This window comes from Labeo rohita, chromosome 24 (assembly GCF_022985175.1).
Source record: "Labeo rohita strain BAU-BD-2019 chromosome 24, IGBB_LRoh.1.0, whole genome shotgun sequence".
Taxonomy (NCBI): Eukaryota; Metazoa; Chordata; class Actinopteri; order Cypriniformes; family Cyprinidae; genus Labeo; species Labeo rohita.
This window is the reverse complement of record NC_066892.1, coordinates 10,089,572-10,111,879: the sequence shown is the minus strand read 5'-3', so window position 1 is coordinate 10,111,879 and position 22,308 is coordinate 10,089,572. Positions and strand designations below refer to the sequence as shown.

Sequence of the window (22,308 nt, the reverse complement as noted above, 5' to 3'; positions counted from 1 at the left end):
GTACAAAATATATTTTTACATCAGTGTTTTTTAACTGATTAGTCATCATGACCAAAAAGGGTGTGTTTTTCTTATTGACAGGACAGAAAAACATGCATTTGTTCTATTTATGTCAAATCCTTTGATTGAATATATTGAAAAATGAACATTAACTCAATGTTAGCTGAGGATTAAACAACATTTTACTCTAAGACACTTTATCTAATGGCTTACAGGTTATTGTTGTCTGTAGAGCCACTAAACCCAGGCTAAACATAGATAACCCTAAAATATAATATTACGAAATAGCCTATAGAAATATTCCCATTCATATTTTTCCTGGTTAATCTCTCACTATTACACATGTGTTTGGTCTGTCAAATATTTCTGGGATGGTGGCTAGGTTGTAAAAATATATATACATTTTATTAATGCACGTTTTAAATTCTTGCACAGTACAGCAAGAGATCAGAAATCCTTTTTGGCCGTTATCAGTATCCGTAGTCTATCTTAACCAACCGAAATGCCTCACAGATGAAACGGAAGCAAAGAATCTTTTAATACAAGCCAGACCATCCACTCTCGAACACAAGAGTCACGCGCAGCTCAGTGAAGATCCTGATTGGCTACATTCCATATCAGCTGTAGTGTTATCAGCGCAGGTAGCGTTACCAAAACATCAAATCATTTAATACATTTAAACATATATTATGCAACAACATAATTTACATCGGTGTAAAAAGGTGTTTTTGTGATGAGGTCATGAACTAGTAATAAAAATAAATAAAAGCGTTTAACAATTCGTTGTCTCGTAGCGCCCCCTATCGACAGCGTTCATTGAACTGCAGCCAAAGGCGTTTAGAACACACAGCCGTTGAGTTACTGAAAGGGCCGCAGTGGAGAGTGGGCGGGCTAGTCAATAAAGCGGCTCTGGGCGGGAGTTCGTGGTGCGGTTTGGCCGAGGGAGTGAAGCTCAACTCCGGACACAAATACACTGGGAGGGAAGAGGCGTGTGGCTCCGTTCCTTATCATATCCTAGTTTAACTAGCACGTACGGTTATAGTTATTCGCGTTTCTCGCACTGAGACTTGATTCGTTTTGAAGAATAACACACAGTCACTCGTGTTGTTACCATCTCGACAACAAACGTTAGCTAGTCACTTAAACATCACCAAACAGACCTTTAAAGTTCACTATCAGGCCTGGTACCGAGGAGCTGGTGGTATTTGGAGGCTGTGGAAGGTTTTGTGGTGCTTTGAAAGTTTCCTGCACGGTTTTGTGGATTTGTTTTCTAAGTTTTGTCGTTGGAAGTCAGACGTTCGGGCCGCAAACAGTCTCCCGTGCGCGGAGAGCAGAAACAGGTGAGTGGAAACTCATACGCGGGATATCTAATCACACATTTCATCGTTGTATAGTTTTAGACAGTAATGTAATACAAAAAATAACACATTGATTGTTTAATTACCATTTGGAGTTAGCAGCTTGCGCTAACTGTACAGGCTAGCTGTATTACTTATCAATATCTGCCAGGCTTAGCATGTAGGCTAACACAGACACTCTTACTGTTTTTTTCTGTTTAAATAGACGTTTGATGGATTTTAATATTTTGTGCTCGATAGTTTAAGTTTTTAGTATTTTTAAAGTTTGTTTTTGATATGTTCGTGTGTAGCTGACTTCATAGAGAAGGATAGTTTGATTGGTTCAGCTAGCAGCTGTCTGTTGTGTTTGTAGGTTTGGCCTGCAGCATTCATGTGTTTTGACATATGGATAGAGTTGAATTGACATCTTACATGTAGTTATGTCAATTTTAATCATTATTTAGCTTGCACGTCATTATACATGTCGTTTTATAACACAGCATTTAAATACTGGTCATTTAAATGCTTATGCATTGCGGTGCTGTCATATTTACGTACTGTCATGATGTAAACATCCACCATGTGTCATTTTAAAGGATTGTTTTGAGTCAGCACTCGCATTTGGCAGATCAATGTATGTTTTGATATGTAAACAGAATTAAGGAAATGTTAAATGTTAATGTAATTTCTCCCTAGATCCATGCATAATTCAATTTTAAGTGCAGTATGGGTTTTTGTTTAAGCTTGTGGTGCAATCGCTTTAGTTTGGATTCATATGCATTACTGATGTTTGTTTACCTAAATCTGGCGATATGATATTTTATAAAAGTTGTTTTCATTACAGTATGGATGCTTTGTACCCAGATTCTGTTCAAATGACTATACAAGTGTTTTAAGGAATGAGTTTCTTAGACAGTAGTCAGTTTGAGATATCTGATATTTCAGACAGTTTTCAGCGGAGTTCCTTTTTCAGCATGTTAAGTGATTGTAGGATTTGATGAGGTCAGCTCATTCAGAGATGCTTTCCACAGTAGTTATATTGACCAGTCAGCTCTACTGTACAGATTGGGGAAAAACCCTGGAAAAAAAAAAAAGTAGTAAACCTTAATTTTTGCTTCTGATTTTGATCGAGTGGTTTTATTTTTCACTGTTCAGAAGTTTTGGGTTGGTAACATTAAAAAAAAAAAAAAAAAAGAAAAAAAAAAAACCCAATTAAAATAGCTGTTTTGTATTTTAGTGTGTTTTAAAATGTAATTTTATTGTGATGGCAAAGCTGATTTTTCATGTGTCATTATTCCAGTCTTTCTGTGGTATCACATGATCCTTCAGAAATCTTATATATGCTCATTTGGTGCTTAAGAAAGATATTGGCGACACCGAACGTGAACCGTGCCACTGAACCGAACGAAACTTGCATATTTCACTGATTATTGCTGCTGAAAATGGTCAGTTATTGGAAACTTTAAGGAATGTTTTTTTTTTTTTAATCTTATTCAATCTTCCTGAGACTTTTGGGAAGTTTCCAGAAATTTACTGTGTGGTTTTCCACACCTTTGCAACCCTGGTTCTTATCATTTCCAGTCTGGCAGGTGAAATATTAGGCTAATATCTTAAATAATACTGCTCGTCCGTATCTTTACCACCTATTAACTTTAGTTTGTCAAAATATTGCACCCTTTCCTGCTTGCTACGTCCTCCTTTATGTGATTTAGCAGCTTCCACACATTTGTTCCATGGTTTAGACAGCGAAAATTAGCAGATTTTTGTCTGAGTATCGTCAATATGGCCGCGCATTAAATGTAACTGACCAAAACGTTAAGTGCAAACCCTCTATTATTGTTGAAAACGATGCTGCTTAATGTTTTTGTGGAAACTGTGATACATTCACATCAGTATATGTTGAATAGACAGCATTTATTTTAAATATTTTTGTACCGTTATAAACAGCTTTACTGTCGAATATTAAAAAGTATTAATTTTTTTTAAAGTCCCCTAAACCTTTGAATAGTCTTGAAAGTCTAACTGGTTGGTAGTAGCAAAGTCTACTTTTTCCTTGGTGTCATTTTAATGTAATAATCAATGAATGAATGAATATTGTGCTGTGAACAGTGATCATGTTGACATTTGAATTGATTTTGTAAATGACTTGTAATTTATCTCCATTATTTTATGATCTACAGTTCCCTGGTGGTCTGGAGAGCTCTGCGTTCGGAGCTAGAACCTGGACAGCTCATGACTTCAGACCAGGAAGGAAAAACTATCGTGGAGCCACAGGTGCAGCAGTCACAGGAAGCAAAGGAGAAAGAGATTCCCCTTTTGGTAAAGTATAACATGCATATCGTCGGCTAGTCTTTTGAAGTATGTATAGTAATTGCGATTAGGGAATAAAAACCTACTAGTGAAACAACTCAGACACCCCGCCCAGCTTTGGGCGTTGTGAAATGGCTTAACAGGCGGTTGTGTGAACCTCCCTCATGTTTTGGGACCATGCCAAGTTGCTGATCCCATTCATACAACACAAGTACCTCGTCCATTGAAGCACCAATCACTGGAGTGAGGTTGCATTTGAGTGATGGGCCCATGTGAGTCAGCTGTATAATTTTAAATGTGCTATTTTGGGTCTGGGGAGGGGGTAAGCAGCCATAGCAAGCGCCTCTGTCTCTCTTTCCCTCTCCGAGGAGCTTGTGAGAGGAGCTTGTCGTTTTTGTTCACCGGTTTGCGTAGACGTCACAAAGTAAAACATGGGGTGTTGTTTCAGCAAAGAGCTGAACCCTAACCTGGTCAGCGAGAGAACAAGTCTTCTTCAGGCGGCCATTCCAGAGGGCTCCGCAGCGAAAGACGTCAGAGACTGCGCTTGGTCTGTCGCCGATCTGACCGACGAGAAGCCTTCTCAAAATGGGAATGTGAATGCTGCTTTGGATACCAGTTGTAATGCTTCCTCCACAAACTTGTCAGCAGGTCTCAACCTCATTAAAGAGGGCGGTAGCAGTGTACAGGAAGGAATGGCATTTTGGGACCCACCTGTTGGCGATCCACCTATTCACGAGGCTACAGTCCAGAAAGGAAATGCCAGTAGAAACGATTGCCTGACAGCTGAAACGTTGGATTCTGTGAAACGGAGAATAGCTGAAAATGCTATAATGAGAGCAAAGTGGTTTTGTGATGGTCAACAGAATTCCACAGAAATAACTAGAGATGGCAAAAGCAAGAACGCCATCCTTGGACAAAAAATTAGTCCGTCATGCATTTTAAAGGATCAACACTCAACAGAGGAAGTTAAGACACTGTGGGATGTACAATCAAAACCTGCGTCCACTTCAAAGCACGCCACCCCACCGTTCAATAAATGCTCCGGGAGCTCAATAAATCTGGATGACTCAGAAGAGAGAAATTCTGGACTGTTGATCACTGACCGTGGCATTAAAAAAGAACAGAGTTTCTACAGCATCTGCCTGATTGATTTAGAGGATCTCGGGAGCGAGTGTGGGCACCAGCCCGTGACAGAAGCTGACGCAGTCAGGTACGCAAGCGCACCAGCTGTCTCTGAAAAGGCTTTATTTGATAATTCATTACTCCCGAAAGACCACACAATATCGGGTTCAAGGCCTTCACATGAAACAACACAACAAACAGAAATAGATCCCTCAGAAAGAACTACAGAGTTGGGGTGTTCAACAAATCTGCCTGTAGACTTAACCCTTCCAAATGAGGAAGATGCTCTCCCAGATCTTCTAAAACCACTTCCTACTCAAGAAAATGAAAAGAATGTTGTTTCTGCTTCTTGTACAGATACAGAGGTCACACTTTCTCCCTCTACTGCTGTAGAGGACACCATTGATCAACTCTCCCCAGACCTGCTGTCGCAAAATGGACAGATGTCTGAGTTGAAGTCAAGTACAGATACCGCATTGCCACAGGGGAAACCTGCTGACCTACTTAACAACTGTGATCTTTATAGTAGCTCTGGTTACAAGGCTGCAGATATGGAGAGTGGTTCTGAGTTCAACGTGCATAACACCATTTCTGACGAATCTATGTTGAGACCACCTCAGCAAGTTCTAAATGGTTCTCCGGATGAATCAGAACTGGAAAATCAATGCAGAAATTATGATAATGGAGAATCAATGAAACTAAATGTGGAGAAAATACCCAATGTTGATTGCTTCATTTGTTCTCTTAGCAACACCACAGAGAGTCCTCCAAATGTTAAGTTAGCTATTGTGGAATCAGATCAATGTGTTTCCAAGAAAACCCCTACTGAGGAAGTTCTTGAAAAAGTGCCTCCGGCGCTCTCAGCTGTCAGCGCATCTTCATCAGAAAAGTTAGTTGAGACAGAGGACCAATGGTTTTCTATTAAAGATGCCTCTGAAGACATCGAAAATTTAAAGTTTTGCTCCGAAACCCCACTGGCTTCTGATAAAGAAGACAAACTGTCAAAATTGCCTTCGTGTTGTAGAGTTGAAGTTGATCCAAGACAAATAGCAACGCAAGAGGAGGTCATTCTGAATCCTTGCCAGGGCAGTATATTGCAAAGTGAAGGGCAGACAAATGATTCTGACATGTTCAAGGTTGCTCTTGTGCCTCAGAGTTTGAGCAGTCCATCTCATGCAGAAATGATCAGTTTAGATCAAGAAGACAAGTTGGACATGACTTCAAGTACACACCTCCACCCTTGCAGTGTTTTTCCCACTGACCAGACAAAGATTGTGTCAGAATCTTGTGACAGTCCAAACGTGGAACAGAATGTAGAACCAAATGCAAATTTTGCAAATGCTAAACCATGTGACATGAGTCCACCTCTGCTTCTTACAAACACTCTTGTGAACTTTGATCATCGCAATGTTGTTGATGATGTTCACACAAACTCCGTACCTGGTTCTGATTGTCCTGTTCAGGAAGAACTCTTCCAGAGCAATGCCATCTGGTTTGTAAACACATCACACAATGATGTCAATAATAAAGGACATTCAGAAAGCATTGCAGCGAGTTATTTAATACAGGTGGGATTGGGAAGCGAAAAGCCGGCAGCAGCACAAGAGCAAGTCATGGACAATGAAATAGGAGAGACTTGTTTACAAGATGATGAGAAGACGCATATTGCCAGCAAATGCTTCAGTGAGGTTGAACAGAAGGTACTAGCTGAGATTTGTTTGTGTGAAGATGATGTCAAAATGTCAGAGCTTGAACCACGGGGACTCGTACCAACTTCAGAGCTGCTTAATTGCCCAAATGATGGGAATAACAACAATGACTGTTTGGAAGCTGTTTGTTCTGTTAGCAGTGATGTACAAACACTGTCTCAACCACCGTGCCAATCTGAAGTTTTGGAGACTTGTGATTGCTCGTCATTGTCAATAAACTGCACGAGGGAAAGCGCTTGCCAGGACCTGGACTCTTTTACAGAGCAGCCAGTCAGTGACGCTCAGAGATCTTCAGTTACATCCATTCAAGAGCATGGAGACCTTCAAGACATGGGGGAAATTAGAGGAGATGTTGACTGCAGCATTCCTCTCGTGAGCACTGAGAGTACTGCAAGACTGTCACTTGAAACTGCGCAGTCATGCGCCGTACAAGGCCACGGTAGTGATTATGCATCTGTTGAGAGCTTGACAACTACCGTTCCTCATGTTTCCCAACTTATTCCAAGCAGTCTTGGAGTTCTTGACTTTGGTCAGTCTGATTTGAAAGTCATCACTGATGATATAAGTGATAAACCTGCTTATGTAAATGCAGCAATTCCCTTACCAGTAGAGCCTGACCAGGTTGACATTTATGCCACCTTGCCGTCTTATGAGATTTATTTTCTCAATAAAGATCAATTCGCAGTTCCCATGCAGGTGGAAAACCTTCAGGTCTTGGATGAAATGGAGGGAGAGCAAGGCATGCTGAATATGGTGTCAGACCTTCTTGGGAAATCGGAGTTGAGCGATGAGGTGGACTCTAGTCACTGCCTTCCGGCGTGGGCCAAAGAACCACATATCCTGTTTTCTGATAACCAAACAGAGGCATGTGCCTTGGTGTCAGCATGGGGCAACGCTGTTTCAGAGGCTAGCCTTACAATGCAAAATGATGAACAGGATGCTGAATCTGACTCTGCTGTTGTCGCAGAGGGTTTCCAGACCTCTGTGGGTTTCATAGCACCCTACCCTTATAACCTTTTAGGTGCTGAAGGATCTTGTGTATGGGAATGGCAGAATGATTATAGTGAACTTGTGAGTACTTCTCTAACCAGCTTTAAGCTTGGTTATACAGTTAGAAGTGTGAATGTCATTGCTTTTTATGACAAAAAAAAATCAAACCAAATGACATTTGTTTGTAGATGCTACTTGTTTTTTTTTTATTTTTGTGTAATGCAGTAAATTCATTTTAAAATGACCACTGTTTCTGTAACCATGGTTTAGTGGCGTGACTGTAGACATTGATTCAGCCCACAGTTGGACATGTGTTTGATTTATAATCACGTACTTGATTTGATAACCAGTTTTTTTTTTTTTTTTTTTTTTTTTTTTTTTTTTTTTTTTTTTTTTGTTGTTGTTTTTAAAGGAATCCTCAAAGATCTCAGACCTCAATCCCAATGCGAAGGCATGGGCCAATTACATGCCTAAACCGGAGGCCTCTGCTCCAACCTGCCCAGATTCTCAGCAGTCATGGGTAGAAGCGGCCGATGACCCATCAAACTGCATCTCAGGAGGTACACCTCCAAAAATGATTGTGCCTAGGTTAAACAATAAAGATTTTCTGATAAATTACTCACCCGCTTGTCATTCAAGATGTTCATGTTTTTTTTTTTCTTCGGTTGAAAAGAAATTCAGGTTTTTGGGGTAAACATTCCAGTTTTTTGCCTGTAGTGAACTTCAGAGGTGCAAATTGCAGTTTTAGTGCAGCTTCAAAGGATTCTACACAATCCCAGCTGAGGAATAAGGGTCTTATCTAGTAAAACAATTGGTTATTTCTAAAACAAAAAAACAAAAAAAAAAAAAAAAAAATTTTTTTTTTTTTATACTTTGTAACTACAAATGCTTGTCTTGCACTAGCTGGTCGCAAGCGGTAAGTTCTTTGTCTGTGCACTTTGGTTTAGAGAGGTTGGATGGGTGAAAAACTTAATTTTCTCCTCCAACTTCAAAATCATCCGACATCATTATTTGACCTTTTTTGCAAAGGGCGTTTGAGTTTCCTTGCACGTTCGCCTTGTAAACACTGGTTCGGTACTTCTGCCTACGTCATGCGTGAGGTCGTGCTAGTGCAAGATGAGCATTTGTTGTTAAAAAGTATATACATTTTTATTCTTTTTAGAAAATGACAGATCGTTTTGCTAGATAAGACCCTTATTCTTTGCCTGGGATTGTGTAGAACCTTTTGAAGCTGCATTGAAACTGCAAGTTGGTCACCGTTGAAGTCCACTATATGGAGAAAAATCCTGGAATGTTTTCCTCCAAAACCTTAATTGCTTTTTGACTGATGAAAGATGGACATGAACATCTTGGATGACATGGGGGTGAGTAAATTATCAGGAAAGTTTTATTCTGGAAGTGAACTAATCCTTCAAGTTAAATCGATGTATACCATCCTTATCAGTTTAAAGAGGTTCTGATCTGTTTGTTTTGTCCATGCTAGGTTATAACAACAGTGAAGACAAAGGGAACTGGAATGAGGAACAGCAGGTATCTACATCTGTAGAGCTGCCCTTTGCAGCACAGCCAGAATCAGTGTACATGGGAAGCTCAGCCAGTGAGAAGGGCATTGTGTCAAACCAGAACACCAGTATGAAAGGTAATATCCATTCACTCTGTTGTTCATTGTTGTCCACCTACTCTAATTTCAGTTGTTTACAGTTATGCACGTTTAGTATGACACAAGACACCACAATCAATCATTAAGGATTAATTCCAACTATAGCATTCTTAAATAATTGATCATTTGATTTATTCTTTTCTGCAGGGGTGGATGATTCAGACTCCTCTAGACAGCTTGAAGACCTTCGGGAACAGTTGAAGGCAACGCTGGAGTTCTGCCTCTCTAGGTAATTACTAGCATCTTCACAACCTTGTACATAGCAATTGAAGCTTAATGTAACCAGACATGGTACCTTAAATCAAGAACAGCGATTTTTCAGACTGTTAATATCTCATGAAAATGTTATAGACTTCACTTCTGCAAAAGTAAACTAAGAGCATTAGCTTTTCAGTATGTGGGATATGCTTTTATGAATCTCTGTTTATTGGGTAGGATGTACTCCGCACTTTTGATCAATTTAATGCAATTTAATGAATTAATTTATGCTGACTTCAAACTCCAACCAGGGTTTGTACAAGTGCTTGAAATTTGACTTTTTGAAATTTAGGGCCTGGAAAACTCTGGAAAATACCAATGTTCCAGAAGAGTGCTTGAATTATTGAAAGACATCTATATAATTAATGTTTAATTTTTTCAATAAGTAAAAATTGTTTCACGCCGTATCCTTTCTTGCTTATTTCAGTTAATGTCATAAAATTAGGAAAGCTGCCTAAGACAGTAGCAGCACTTACAATTCGCTGAGTAAACAGTAAAAAGCTTTCGCTGAAGATGCGAAAAGAGGAACGCATAAACCAAATCAATTGAGTTCTTTATGCTGGAACTGCTTCAGTTGTTTCAAACTCATGACTTTGATCATTCATTTCAAGTGATTCACTTAGCAAAAGCCGAATCAAATTAAAAGAGCCATTCATTTTTGAATTTCGACATCGCTTGTAATGATTTTAAAAAGCACCGTAGTGATGTGTGAAATGGAGCTTTTTGAAACTCAGAATTAGTTCTACCAAAGCGTCGCAAAACGATTCACTATTTCAAAGGGCTCTAATCGGATCACGTATTGCAAATCATTTGTTTAAGATCAGTACTTCAAATTGTGAATCATTTGATGTAGATCAGGATATCGGAGCGGGTTCGCGAATCATTTGACTTCGGAACTTAAAATCGTGGATCGTGAATCATTTGTTTAAGATTGGAACTATGCGAATCATTTGATTTAAATCAGGACTTTGGAGCGCATGTTGCAAATCATTTGATTTGGATCGAAACGAGTTTGTGAATCATTTCGCAAATTGAATGATTCAAATTATTCGCAAGCCCTGATCTAAAATGATGGTTGGCAAATCATCATTCAGATCGGGACTTTGGGGTGTGGATTGTGAATAATTTGATTTAGATTGGAACTTTGGAGCGCAGATTGCATAATTTGGGATCGGGACTTCGGTGCGTGTATAGTGAATAATTTGTTTCCAGGATTTATTACTTTATTATTTACTATTTAGTTTTTTTTTTTTTTTTTTGCTATTCATCCATCTATTTTCTATTTATGTATTTTTATCTTTTTTTTAGAATTTGAAAGAGAAGACATTGTTTGATAAGTGAGATCTCTGACTAAAGTCCTTGAAAATCAAAAAAAGTAGTGCTTGAAAAATCCTTAAGTTCAGGAATTTCAAATTACAGTGTCTGTACGAACTCTGTGTAGTGAACATTCTTTAAAGCCTTGGGTACATTGAGTCAGTGTAGGCTTGATTGTGACCTGACTCTTATCCTTTTCCAGGGAGAATCTCGCCAACGACATGTACCTCATCTCACAAATGGACAGTGACCAGTATGTGCCAATAGTGACTTTGGCAAACCTTGATCAAATCAAGAAACTTACCACTGATGTAGATCTTATTGCAGACATCTTAAAAAGTGAGTCTAAAAATCATCACCACTGCACTTTTTATGGGTCACAGTGTGGCTTTTTGTTCTAGAATATCAAAATGGGTTTAGTTATACACGCAGCAGATGGGTCTGACATTTAATGATGTGTTTTTGACTTACCAGCGCTGCCTCTCGTCCAAGTGGACAAATGTGGAGAGAAAGTCCGGCCCAATCAGAACCGCTGTATCGTGATTCTCAGAGAGGTTCCCGAGGCCACTCCTCTGGAGGTAAGGATCATGCATCTCTCTTATTCAATAACATCTTTAATGCACTGACTAGGGGTGGGCGATATATCGGTAGACATGATTAACTGGTTGAAATTTGTCAACCGGTAGAGATTATTCACCTCTTGTTTCTATTGCGGTTACAGGCTCAAGTGACATTGCTGTGCAACATGGTCATAAAAACGTATTGTTTGCACATTTTTAAGCATTGTGGGTTAAAAACAAGTGATTTTAAGCTGTTAGAATGCAATCAGCAGTGAAAAATAACTAATTTCGCTATATGCGCAAAGATGATGTTCATAGAGAGTTGAACTGAGTTATTTTTGCTGCTTTATTGGCCTTGAACAGTTAAATACACACTCTTGTATGTGCCAAAATGCCTGCCTTTGCAAGTATCCTTGTAAACACAGTAATTTAAGTCTTAAGTGAAACAAACAGCTGAGAAAGTAAATGCATATAACAGTATATTGGATCTGGGCAGCTCTTAAAATGACCGCAGTCTAATATTTCTGCTGTCGGTCATTCATATTAATCAAACAATGAAAGAGAGAAAATTTCTCACTGCTCTTGACTAAATAAATATTTAATTTATACAGTGAATATTATGCATTGTGTTTTTATGTATCTGATTACTTCATACAGTGTATGTAGTGTTTCTTATTTATTTGTTCTATAGTTTTTGATTCTATTGCTTGTGATTAGCTTCTCATTTTTATTTTCTTAATTGCTGTTTACTTGTCTTCAGTGACCCTGAGGTGTTTTTTTTTTTTTTTTAAGGTTAGGCTAGTATTAGTTTTTTGTAATATTGACACTGGTAACAAGAATTATGAAATTTCTATAGTATCAAGAATTTTGATATCATAAAGACGTTATTTAAAACAAAAATAACTATATTGTAATATGTTACTATGAAATATAATTACTCATATCCTGAGATTAGATTTTGGTCATATTGCCCACCTTTAGCTCCGACCTTATTTGTGCTACATGACATTTGGCTTTCATTTTTACAGGAAGTTGAAGCGCTCTTTAAGAGCGATAACTTGCCCAAATTCATCAATTGTGAGTTTGCCTACAATGACAATTGGTTCATCACCTTCGAATCTGAGGCAGATGCTCAGATGGTAAGTCTCTCCTTTATTGCCTCTGATTTGATCTCAGATTACCGCCTCAGGATTTTTAATAAGCTCTCTTCCTGTTGCTAAACATTGGCATACATCACTCTTTCAGGCATATCAGTATCTCAGAGAAGAGGTGAAAACTTTTCAAGGGAAGCCAATAAAGGTAGAGTGCAATGCCGTGTGTGACATCACTGAAGGTTTTTTTTGTGCTATTTTTAACAGCTCAAGGCTTCTTCTTTGTCGCGCTTTCAAATGAAGCTTTTTTTGGTCCATCTACGTATGTGTTCTAGGCTAGAATAAAGGCCAAGGCCATTGCCGTCAATACCTTTGTGCCAAAGAATGGGTATCGGCCAGTGGATGTGTCCTCAAATGTCCAACAGCGCTACACCCCTTACTACATCCCACCTGTGTATGGAGCACAGCAACAGTTTCCTCTTTACAGACTGGTGACGCCTCAGGGCTGGTCAGCTACACAGAGCTACCTGGACCCGACTCTGGTAAGTGCCATGTGCTCTGTTTGGCTTTGAGGAATATCTGAGTCTGGAGAAGTACTAATCAGATTTTGTCTACCAGCAGGTTACTCCATTTCCCAGCCCTGCGTTCATTAACGGCTTCGCTGGTTCTCCGACATTTAAATCAGCAACATCTCCACTAACTCACAGACAATATACACCTCGAATGAGGTAATGTCAATGGTTGACAGTTTTCAAAATTGATAATAAGAAATGTTTCTTGAGCATCAAATCAGTATATTAAAATGATTTCTGAAGGCTTGTAAAGACTGGAATAATGATCCTATAAACTCAGCGTTGCATCACAGAAATAAATTCCATTTTAAAATATATTAAAATAGAAAACAGCTGTGTGACTGTTCTTTCATGCGAACAGGAACCACAACAAAACACACATTCGACTCACAACAGAACGTGGAACCACTCTGCTGGAAAACCCTGCTGCTTTTCCTACTTTTCCTTCGGAGAGAGTTCCCAACGGGACGCGTCCTCCACAGGCTCATCACCTGGGTAGCCGACCTCGACTACCCAGCGGTCCGGGCTATCCGCGCCGGGACCAGGTTGGAAGTGGACGAATGGAAGTAAACGGGGCCGATTACTCGCTGAACGCTGGCCGTGGAAGGTAGTGCTGCACATGTGCACCAGCTGTTTATTAATATCATTTTATTGTGATAAAATATCCAAAATTGGAGGAAAAAGCTTTTAGAGCTGTATTTCTGTAAGAAATTGTGGTAATGGTAATTTTTTCCATATACTTTGTTTGATTGTTTGTGTCTTTTGAAGAAGGGGCGGCTATGGATACAGGAAAAGGAGAGATGACAACAAATTTCCAGTATGTCATTTGCTTTTTCAAGTAACACTGCATAAACAAGTTTTCAGTGTTTAGTTGAACTTTTGTTTTGATAGAAAACTCTATATATATATTTATTGTAAAATATAATATACCGTCAAGCCTGAAGGGGTGAATGTGCATGATCTTGCTTATTGCACAGCATAAATATGATTTGAGTAAAAATGTTACTTTTTAATGTCAGGAAAATATGAAAGCCAGTTTCTGCCACTGAATAAAAAAAAGGCAATTGTGCCTTTTTATCTGACAATTCTGATTTTTTTTTTTTTTTTTTTTTTTTTTCTTTCGCAGTTGTTATTTTACATCTCCTTAACCTTTTTTTTGTTGTTGTTGTTTTTTTCCCTCAACAAATTGTGTAATATAAACTGAATTTCTTTTTTTGGAAATGCGTGAGATAAACTCGCAATTGCTAATTATGAGTCAGAATTGCAAGACTAGCTTTTTCTCATGAAATTTATAAACTTAACTCACAATTTTGAGTTTATATTGCACAATTGGGATTTTTTATTGCAATTCTAAGAAATAAGTTGAATTGTGAAATATAAATGTATAAGAAAAAAGTCAGAATTGCGAGACACAAACTTGCAATTACGAGAAAAATGTCGGAATTGAGTTTATATTGTGCAGTTCTGAGAAGAAAAAAAAAAGTCAGAAATGTGATGAACTCGTAATTACGATAAAAGTCAGAACTGCAAGTATATCGCGCAGTTCTGAGGAAAAAAATGTCAGAATTACAAGATAAAAACTATGAGAAAAGAATCACGAGAGTCAGAATTTATTAGAGTTTATATCACAATTCTAAGAAAAAAAAAGTCAGAATTGTGAGATTCAAACTCATAATTACAAGAAAAAAGTAAGAGTTGGGAGTTTATATCACGCAATTATGAGGCAAAAGAATCATTATTGCGAGATACAAACTCGTACTTACGAGAAAGTCAGAATAGAGAGTTTATATCATGCAATTCTGAGAAAAAAAGTCCGAATTGTGAGAAGTCGCAATAGCCTTTTATTTATTTTCTTATTCAGTGGCGGAAGCAGGCTTCCATAGGAAAAAGAACCCAAGGGCATGTGAAAGACATAAAACTTGCTATATCCATGTAAAAAAGAAAAAAAAACAGTTGCCTGGGTATTTGACCACAGAATGCTGCGATTGACCAATCAGAATAGTTTTTTTTTGTAGTGCTGTGTAATGTAGGATAATGAGGAATCGATAAATGTGCCTTCGAAAGTGTTTCTGTCACAGCAGAATAAATGTGCAAATGCAGGTTCAATTTGTTTTACACATTTCAACTCTTTTTCTCCACTTGTGTGTTTAACAGAGAGCAGCAACACAGTCTCCCCCTCCTGTTCAGGAGCGCACTCCATCTCCCAGCTTTGAGCTGGGTCTATCCAGCTTTCCTCCTCTGCCTGGAGCTGCAGGAAATCTAAAGCCTGAAGTGAAAACTGAAAACAGCCTTGACAACCGACTGTCTGACATTGTTACGGGAGCAGCTAAAGACAAGGTTGACTTTTTATTCAGTCTTTGAGTGTCTTTTGTGCTTGTTAGAGTGCTGCAGCATTAAACTGTCTTTTAATATTTCCATTTCAGACTTATATTATTCAAATTCTAGGGAAATTACCAAATGCTCTTGGTTTTTAAATATTAACTTGCACTGAGCATGGAATGCCATGTTCACAGCAGACCTTGCTGTCAGTCATAACCATGACAAGTCCTTGGGTGTTTTGAGTGGTTTAGACTAAGTGTGTGTGTGAGTTCCTGCTGTCCAGCTGTTATGTTTGTTCATGCCGTCCTTGCCGTAGGAGTTTCACAGAGGCCCCTTTGTCTCTCCACAGCCTCTAAATAAGGATGTGGTCACCAGCCGTGTGATCTCAGGGACCCCCAAAGAATCTGTGCAGGCTGCTCCTGCTCCTGCTGCTCAGACCCCAGTGGACCACCAACACTCACCTACTCCAGCCCTTTCAAAGTGGGTTTTCTTATGGATATTTCTTAGTAACTAATCAATACATGTAACAACTGTTTTCACTCAAATGTGTTCTTTTGTTATTTCATCCATGTGATCTTTCAAATAGTGTATCTTTAGAAGACCCAAAAATAATAATTTACATGTGGATATCACAGCATTTCTGATATGTTTGAAGCATGGGCAAGGCCTCACTACTATTTGTTTTATTATTATTTTTTTTTCCTTCTGAAGTATATTAACAGCTGTCGCAGTGACAGGTGTGATTTCTCAGGATTCCATTAGGTTGTGGATATTTTCATGTGTGGAATTTCAAAATAAATAGCTTGTGTCACTTTGAAAGATGTTTTAATATTTCATTGAGATAAACGCACAATTTTACTTGTTAACGCTTACTCAATATTATTCAGCAAACTGGAAGTGGTGGTGTTTACCACTTTCACATAGAATAAGGTCTTAAAAGTCTTAAAGGTACAGTAGCAAAATGGCTTTAGTTCTGTGTGTAAAAGAAAATAGAAAATAATCCTTATTTGAAAATAAGTTCTTCTGGTGGGGAAAAAATAAAATGGAAGACTGTAGAGAATGGTGCATTCTAATATATAGAGGGTTTTTTTGTATTTTACAGCCTGACAACTGTAGAAAAACCTAAAGAGACGCAGACACCTGCAGAGAAATGCTCAGAGACACATGCTGCTAAAACCGCACCACTGAGCAATCCAATAACGGTAAGTGTCCAGGTAGCCTCACCATGTGGTATAAACTGACTAGTAATTCAATTCAAAATTGTAAAAAAAAAAAAGACTGAGATTTTTATTTACATTTTTGATTTATTATTTGAATTTTATTTTTATGGCAGAATATTTAGATAATATAATATTATGTATAATTATGTATATGGGTGAGTCCAGGGAGACCAACTCAGTAGTACAATTGGTAGACACTGCTGAGCTGCTTTGCAATGATTTCATTTTTTCTGGTAAAAACTTGCTAAATGTGATGTGACAATATTATCAATATTGTGATATTGCGATAGACTGATGTCGCAATATTAATCTGGTCACATGAAGATATGAAACTATGTCTTCCAGAAAAAAATTGTAAAAAATTTAAATATATTTAAACTTCTTATTCTTACATAAAAGGACTTTAAAGTTGTGTTTTGGGCCATTATGCTTTGACACAGTATGTGTCAAATAAACTAAAACCGAAAGCGCAATATAGTGTAATCTATATTCAAACTTCATCAAGTTTGTTTTTGCTGCAAGTTTCAAAGCCAAGCACACTCTTCGTTCAGGCGATCAGCTCGTGATCTGGTGTTTTCCGTGTGTCAGAATGTCTCAGTTCACAGTGAATGAATGCAGTGAACTCGTTTAATGCATATACGGTGAGTTTAATGTGCGGTTGCGCAGTTATGCTTTATTTTCACGGCAGATAATTACAGCATTTCACTAGATTTGCAGTGAAACGTGTTTGTAAGTCTGTTTTAGTTTGTCTAAAGCTGGAGTTTTCCTTCAAAATGAAAGCTCTCCTGTCATTTCTGTCAAAATAAAAGCTTAGAAGTGCATTATGAATTGCTGACAGTTAGTGGTTTAAATGGATAACGTTACTGCAGTGCAAATTGAAAATATCTCTTTCAAGTGTAGAAATTAAGAAGTGCTGTAATTTCCCTACTGTAGTGTAAAGGAAAAATAATATAGCAATGAAATATTCATTTTTATTTATTATGTAAATTAGACTAAGACAGTACATCACAAATAAAGTTCTGGTACAAGTCAATTCACTGACTTTTTTTTGTCTTAGTTAAGACCATGGGATGGAGCTTTTATTTTTAATTCTTAAAGTGCATTAGATGGGATAATTTAACTTTTTAAAATGTATTTTTTCCCCTAATTCTTCAGTTGTCTTTATTTTTTAAATATCACAATAAATATCGTATTGTGGACTTCATATCACAATATTATCTTATCGTCAGATTTTGATATTGTTACATCCCTAGTGGCTAGTGTAGTTTTAACTGGGTAATCCGCAGTTTTAAACACTATTAAAAAAAATAGTTCACCCAAAAATTTTAATTCTGTCATAAATTATTCACCCTCATTTTGTTCCAAACCCGTAAAACCTTTATCTACGGAAAACAAATGAAGATATTTTTAATGAAATCCGAGAGCTTTCTGACCCTGCATAGACGGCAATGCAACTGGCACGTTTAAGTTTACATTTAAAATAGTCCACGTGACATCAGTGGTTCAACCTTGATTTTATGAAGCTACGAGAACACTTTGTGTGTGCAAAGAAAAAAATGACTATATAAATGTCCTTACTACCTTTTTGGCCGTTGAACGTTTCAGTTGCATTGCTGTCAGAAAGCTCTCATTTCATCAAGAATATCTTAATTTGTGTTCCGAAGATGAACGATGGTCTGTATTTTACAATATTACTGTATGTAATATTAATATATGCAACAAATGGTTTAAAGCCCCTTGTTGTGCTACGTTTTGGTTACGAAGATTAACATTATGATTTACATTATGATTTTACAATGCAATCATGCATAATCAATATCCTAATTGATTAATTTGATTCATTATGTTTAACCAGGAGCCCCGTAAACCAAGCTACGCAGAGATCTGTCAGAGGATAAGGGAGGCACCGACACAGCAGCCAGCGTCAGCGGATCCCCGACCTCTCAGCACCACCTCTGAAGACAAGACTCCTGACTCAGCAGAACGCAGATGCAGAGAATCAGCGGCCGCGCCTGCCAAATCTGCGGCGGCTACGGCTACGGCTTGTCCCAGAGAGACAGTGAAACCTCATCAGAGGAGCGACGGCGGCACGACAGCTTCCTTCCACCAATCCTGAGGGCCTCGGCTTTGCTTCCAGGACCGAACGGGAACGAAAACTTTGTCAGGGCTGCTCAAAAAGAAAAAGAGAAATAAAAAAAGAAGACCCTCTTATCTCACGGTCTCTGTGAGCCGCGCACAGACAGACAGCTTGTCACTGGAATCAGGGCCTACAGACAAAAGCACTTGTGCATAAAGGTTCTCTGAATATTTTTGTTGTCCTTTCTGTCGTTTTGTTTTCTGGAAAAATGGGATTATTGAACCAGCATCAGTTGGAGATTAACTATTTAAAAAACATTCGTCAGAGCTCATCTTTATTTTGGGGTTAAACTTCGAGTAGTGCCGTTGGGAGGAAATACTGATCTTTTTGAATAGTGCTGATCCTGAAACACTTTATTTTTGTGCGTTTTCCTTTCCTTTTTTAACTGATCTGTATATAATTTTGCTAACCTTGAGTGTCTTGGCGCCGACGCGATTCCCAATCTCGACGGTCCCCGCCATTACAACTGCATGAGTGAGACTTTCGTGTAAATCCGTTTTGTTCAGTTTTTATGTTCGGATGTTCCAGCACTGTAGTGACTTTGTTTTTTTGTTTTTTTTTTTGTTTTCTTTCTTTTGAGCTCTGAATTATTTTTTTACATGCTAATCCTCTATCAAATTGTACTGATGTGATTATTGTAGCAGGTGTATGTATACCTGTTCTTGTGTGCATGCTTTCTTTTACGTTTTCTTCTTTTCTTTTTAACCTTTTAATGGCACACATTGGTTTGCTGTATCATTTCCTTTGTTTTTCGCCAATAGTTTGGGAAGAATCCGCTCTGATGCCTCTTCATTCGATTCTGGAAGATCTTCACACTGCAAAGTCCTCAGGTCGCGAGGGTGAAGCGTTCACGTGCCTAGTCTGCTGTGATCTAAACGATAAGAGGGCGATATTATTTGCTTCTTAGCTCTGTTCGTTATCCCGGTGTGGTGCTACGGTTCGTCACATGGTTACTTTGGTGCTTTTATCTGTAGAAACGAAGGGAAAGACACTGACACGCACCAACGTCTATCGCTTTCATATCACCACAACTATACGAGTGGGGATCGTGTACCTTTTGTATAGTGCCGTATACATCAAAAGCAAAAAGATCTGAGCCTTCAGCACACATGGACCAGTGCGGTTTTGTGGGGTTTCTCCTTTATGCAGACTTTGCGTTTCAGTGTCACTCTTGTTCATGCTGTTCATAAGTTATAAGTTGGTTCTCTGAGTTTGAAATCGTCTTGGGCCGAGCGAGACAGTCCGTTTATTTTTTCGTTTGTTTGTTTTGATGTCTTCCTGCAGCGTGGAGCACGTGCAGAATGCTTCGAGATGTTCGTCCTGGCGTCTGTTGTTTATATTCTCTTGTATCTTCCCTGTGAGTATTGTTTTTTGTTTTTTGTTTTTTTTCTTGGTTAATCAAAAAAGACATTTTTGTTGATTTTTCTGACTTTCTGAATGCAAATGATCATTTTTCCATCAATAAATGAAGCATAACATGAGGGTTTCATTACGTAAACCTAAAAAAAGCGAAACAGACTAAAAAGAAACATCGCATATAAATTAACAGTGTTTGAAAACTTGAATTTTATTTAAACTTGAAAAAAAAATGTCTCTGCCTTAACTTTTTAGATGACAGTTTGGAGGTTTCTTTTTGTTTGTTGTTTTCTTTCTTTCAATTCCCAAAGTGTAGAAAAAGGATGACGTGGTTGAGGCGTCGCGAAGCCTTCGTCACTACATTTTTTTTTGTGTAGCACAATACTTTTGGGATTGAGATGGGATTATCATTTCGTTTCGTTCTCCTATGTGTAAATGCTTGTAGTCTAAACTGTAGTACATGTATACACTCGTATGTGTGTGCTTTCTCTGTACAGATGTAAATAATTGGAAAATGTTAAAATGGTACCCTAAAATTGGTTATGAGAAAATGTATGGAAAAAAAAATAAATAAATGTTAATGAGAAATTGTATGTTTGTTAAGGAGGGTTGGTTTTTCATTTCATTCTCATTGTTGGAATAATCTTGTGGTCATCAGTATGACCACAAGGTGGCGTAATGTAAGCAGTAATGCTTTTTGGAGATCATTGTGTTTAGGGTTTCAAATCCAGTAGGCCTTTCTGCACAAGAATAAGAGATCTGTCTATATTTCAGTGTACAGTCTGATCTCCTGACCATTTAAAGTATTAATGCAGAATTATCAGTATATAAGTAAAATTCTATTACAAGTTATATTATCAGCACAATTTGAGCAAAATATTGAATTTCATAGTTTGATTTGTCCAGTTTTCTACTAGTTTATGCAAAGCTTGATCATATTATCATGTCTTATTATTATTATTATTATTATTATTATTATTATTATTATTATTATTATTATTATTATTGGTGATTATTTATCTGTTGAATAGAGAACAATTTACACTAGCGTTCATAGATTTGGGGTTGGTAAGATTTTTTAATATTATTTATAGTAATTTTTATTTATTTATTATGAAGTCTCTTATGCTTATCCATGCCACATTTATTTGATTAAAAAATACAGTGAAATATGAAATATATTTTTAAATAAAGTTTTAAAATTTTAAAATATTTAAAAATGAAAAATACCTGTAGGGCTGACAAACGAATAATCGCAGTTAATCGCATCCAAAAATACATTTTTGTTTGCATAAAGATTTTGTTTACATGCGTGTGTGTATATATTTAAGAAACATTTTGTTTTTATATGAAAAATATTTATATATATATAATATCAATTACATTAATATATTTATATGTAAATATTTTCTCTCTCTCTCTCTCTCTCTATATATATATAGTTATAGATATAGATATATAATACTGTGTGCATTTATATATAAATAAAAACACAGTATGTACATTATGTAAACAACTTTTATTTTAGATGCAGTTAATCACGATTAATCATTTGACAGCACTAATTTATTTATTTTTTTTTATTTTGAAGTCTCTGTTCAACCATGCCACATTTATTTGATCAAAAAACAGTGAAATATTAAATGTATTTTTAAAAAATAAATTGTACAAATATAAAATATTAAAATTAAAATGACTAATTTTTATTTTAATTAGCGCTGTCAAACGATCCAAATGAAAAGTTTTTGTTTACATATATACATGTATATATTTAAGAAAAGTAAGTTGTTTATATATTATATATATTTATATATAATATAAATGATATGAATATAAATATGCACATGTAAATATTTACAAAATATAAACTATATGTGTGTATTTATATATACATAAAACAGTACACACATATTATGTAAAACATGTAAAAAAAATATTTTGGATGCGATTTTTATTTTGAAGTCTCTAATGCTCACCCATGCCACATTTATTTGATCAAAATACAGTGAAATATTAAATATGTTTTTTAAAATAAATTTTAAATATTTATTTTTTTTTTTACAAATATAATACTCATTTCTATTTGAATTAGTACCGTCAAATGATTAATCGCACCAAAAAAGTTTTTTACATATGTGTGTATAAGATTTATAAATTTTGTTTAGATTTTAAATGTATTTAATATAATGTAAATAATATGAATATAAATATGTATATGTAAATATTTTCAAAATATATAACACATATATTATATATACATAAAATCACACAGTACACACATATTATATAAACAAAAATTTTATTTTGAATGCGATTAGTTGCAAATAATCGTTTGACAGCCCTAATTTATTTA

At 36.8% G+C, this 22,308-nt stretch overlaps 1 protein-coding gene across 5 annotated transcripts; it reads left to right on the top strand.

The window, feature by feature from the left end:
• Nucleotides 1-913: 913 nt before the first annotated feature.
• Nucleotides 914-20,546, top strand: larp4b (La ribonucleoprotein 4B). Of its 5 annotated transcripts, none has more exons than XM_051098423.1 (17): nt 914-1,340; nt 3,518-3,656; nt 7,881-8,028; nt 8,952-9,107; nt 9,276-9,357; nt 10,903-11,039; nt 11,175-11,278; nt 12,289-12,399; nt 12,506-12,559; nt 12,687-12,893; nt 12,973-13,079; nt 13,285-13,530; nt 13,695-13,740; nt 15,078-15,260; nt 15,592-15,722; nt 16,345-16,444; nt 18,318-20,546. In XM_051098423.1, the coding sequence occupies exons 2-17, from the start codon at nt 3,570-3,572 to the stop codon at nt 18,576-18,578; spliced, it is 2,160 nt and encodes a 719-aa protein (XP_050954380.1). In that variant the 5' UTR covers nt 914-1,340; nt 3,518-3,569; the 3' UTR covers nt 18,579-20,546. The 5 variants fall into 5 exon arrangements, with proteins under 5 accessions (XP_050954380.1, XP_050954379.1, XP_050954378.1 ...); XM_051098422.1 differs by having other exon boundaries at nt 12,970-13,079; nt 13,692-13,740; XM_051098421.1 differs by lacking the exons at nt 914-1,340; nt 3,518-3,656 and adding an exon at nt 3,722-7,549 and having other exon boundaries at nt 12,970-13,079.
• Nucleotides 20,547-22,308: the final 1,762 nt, after the last annotated feature.

Bases quoted from the DNA above. Each gene is read 5' to 3' on its own strand.
- larp4b (XM_051098418.1), top strand. From the start codon at position 4,079: ATGGGGTGTTGTTTCAGCAAAGAGCTGAACCCTAACCTGGTCAGCGAG. The intron at 9,358-10,902 runs GTAATTACTAGC...ATCCTTTTCCAG, and splicing joins CTGGAGTTCTGCCTCTCTAG to GGAGAATCTCGCCAACGACA. The intron at 13,741-15,077 runs GTATGTCATTTG...TGTGTTTAACAG, and splicing joins GAGATGACAACAAATTTCCA to AGAGCAGCAACACAGTCTCC.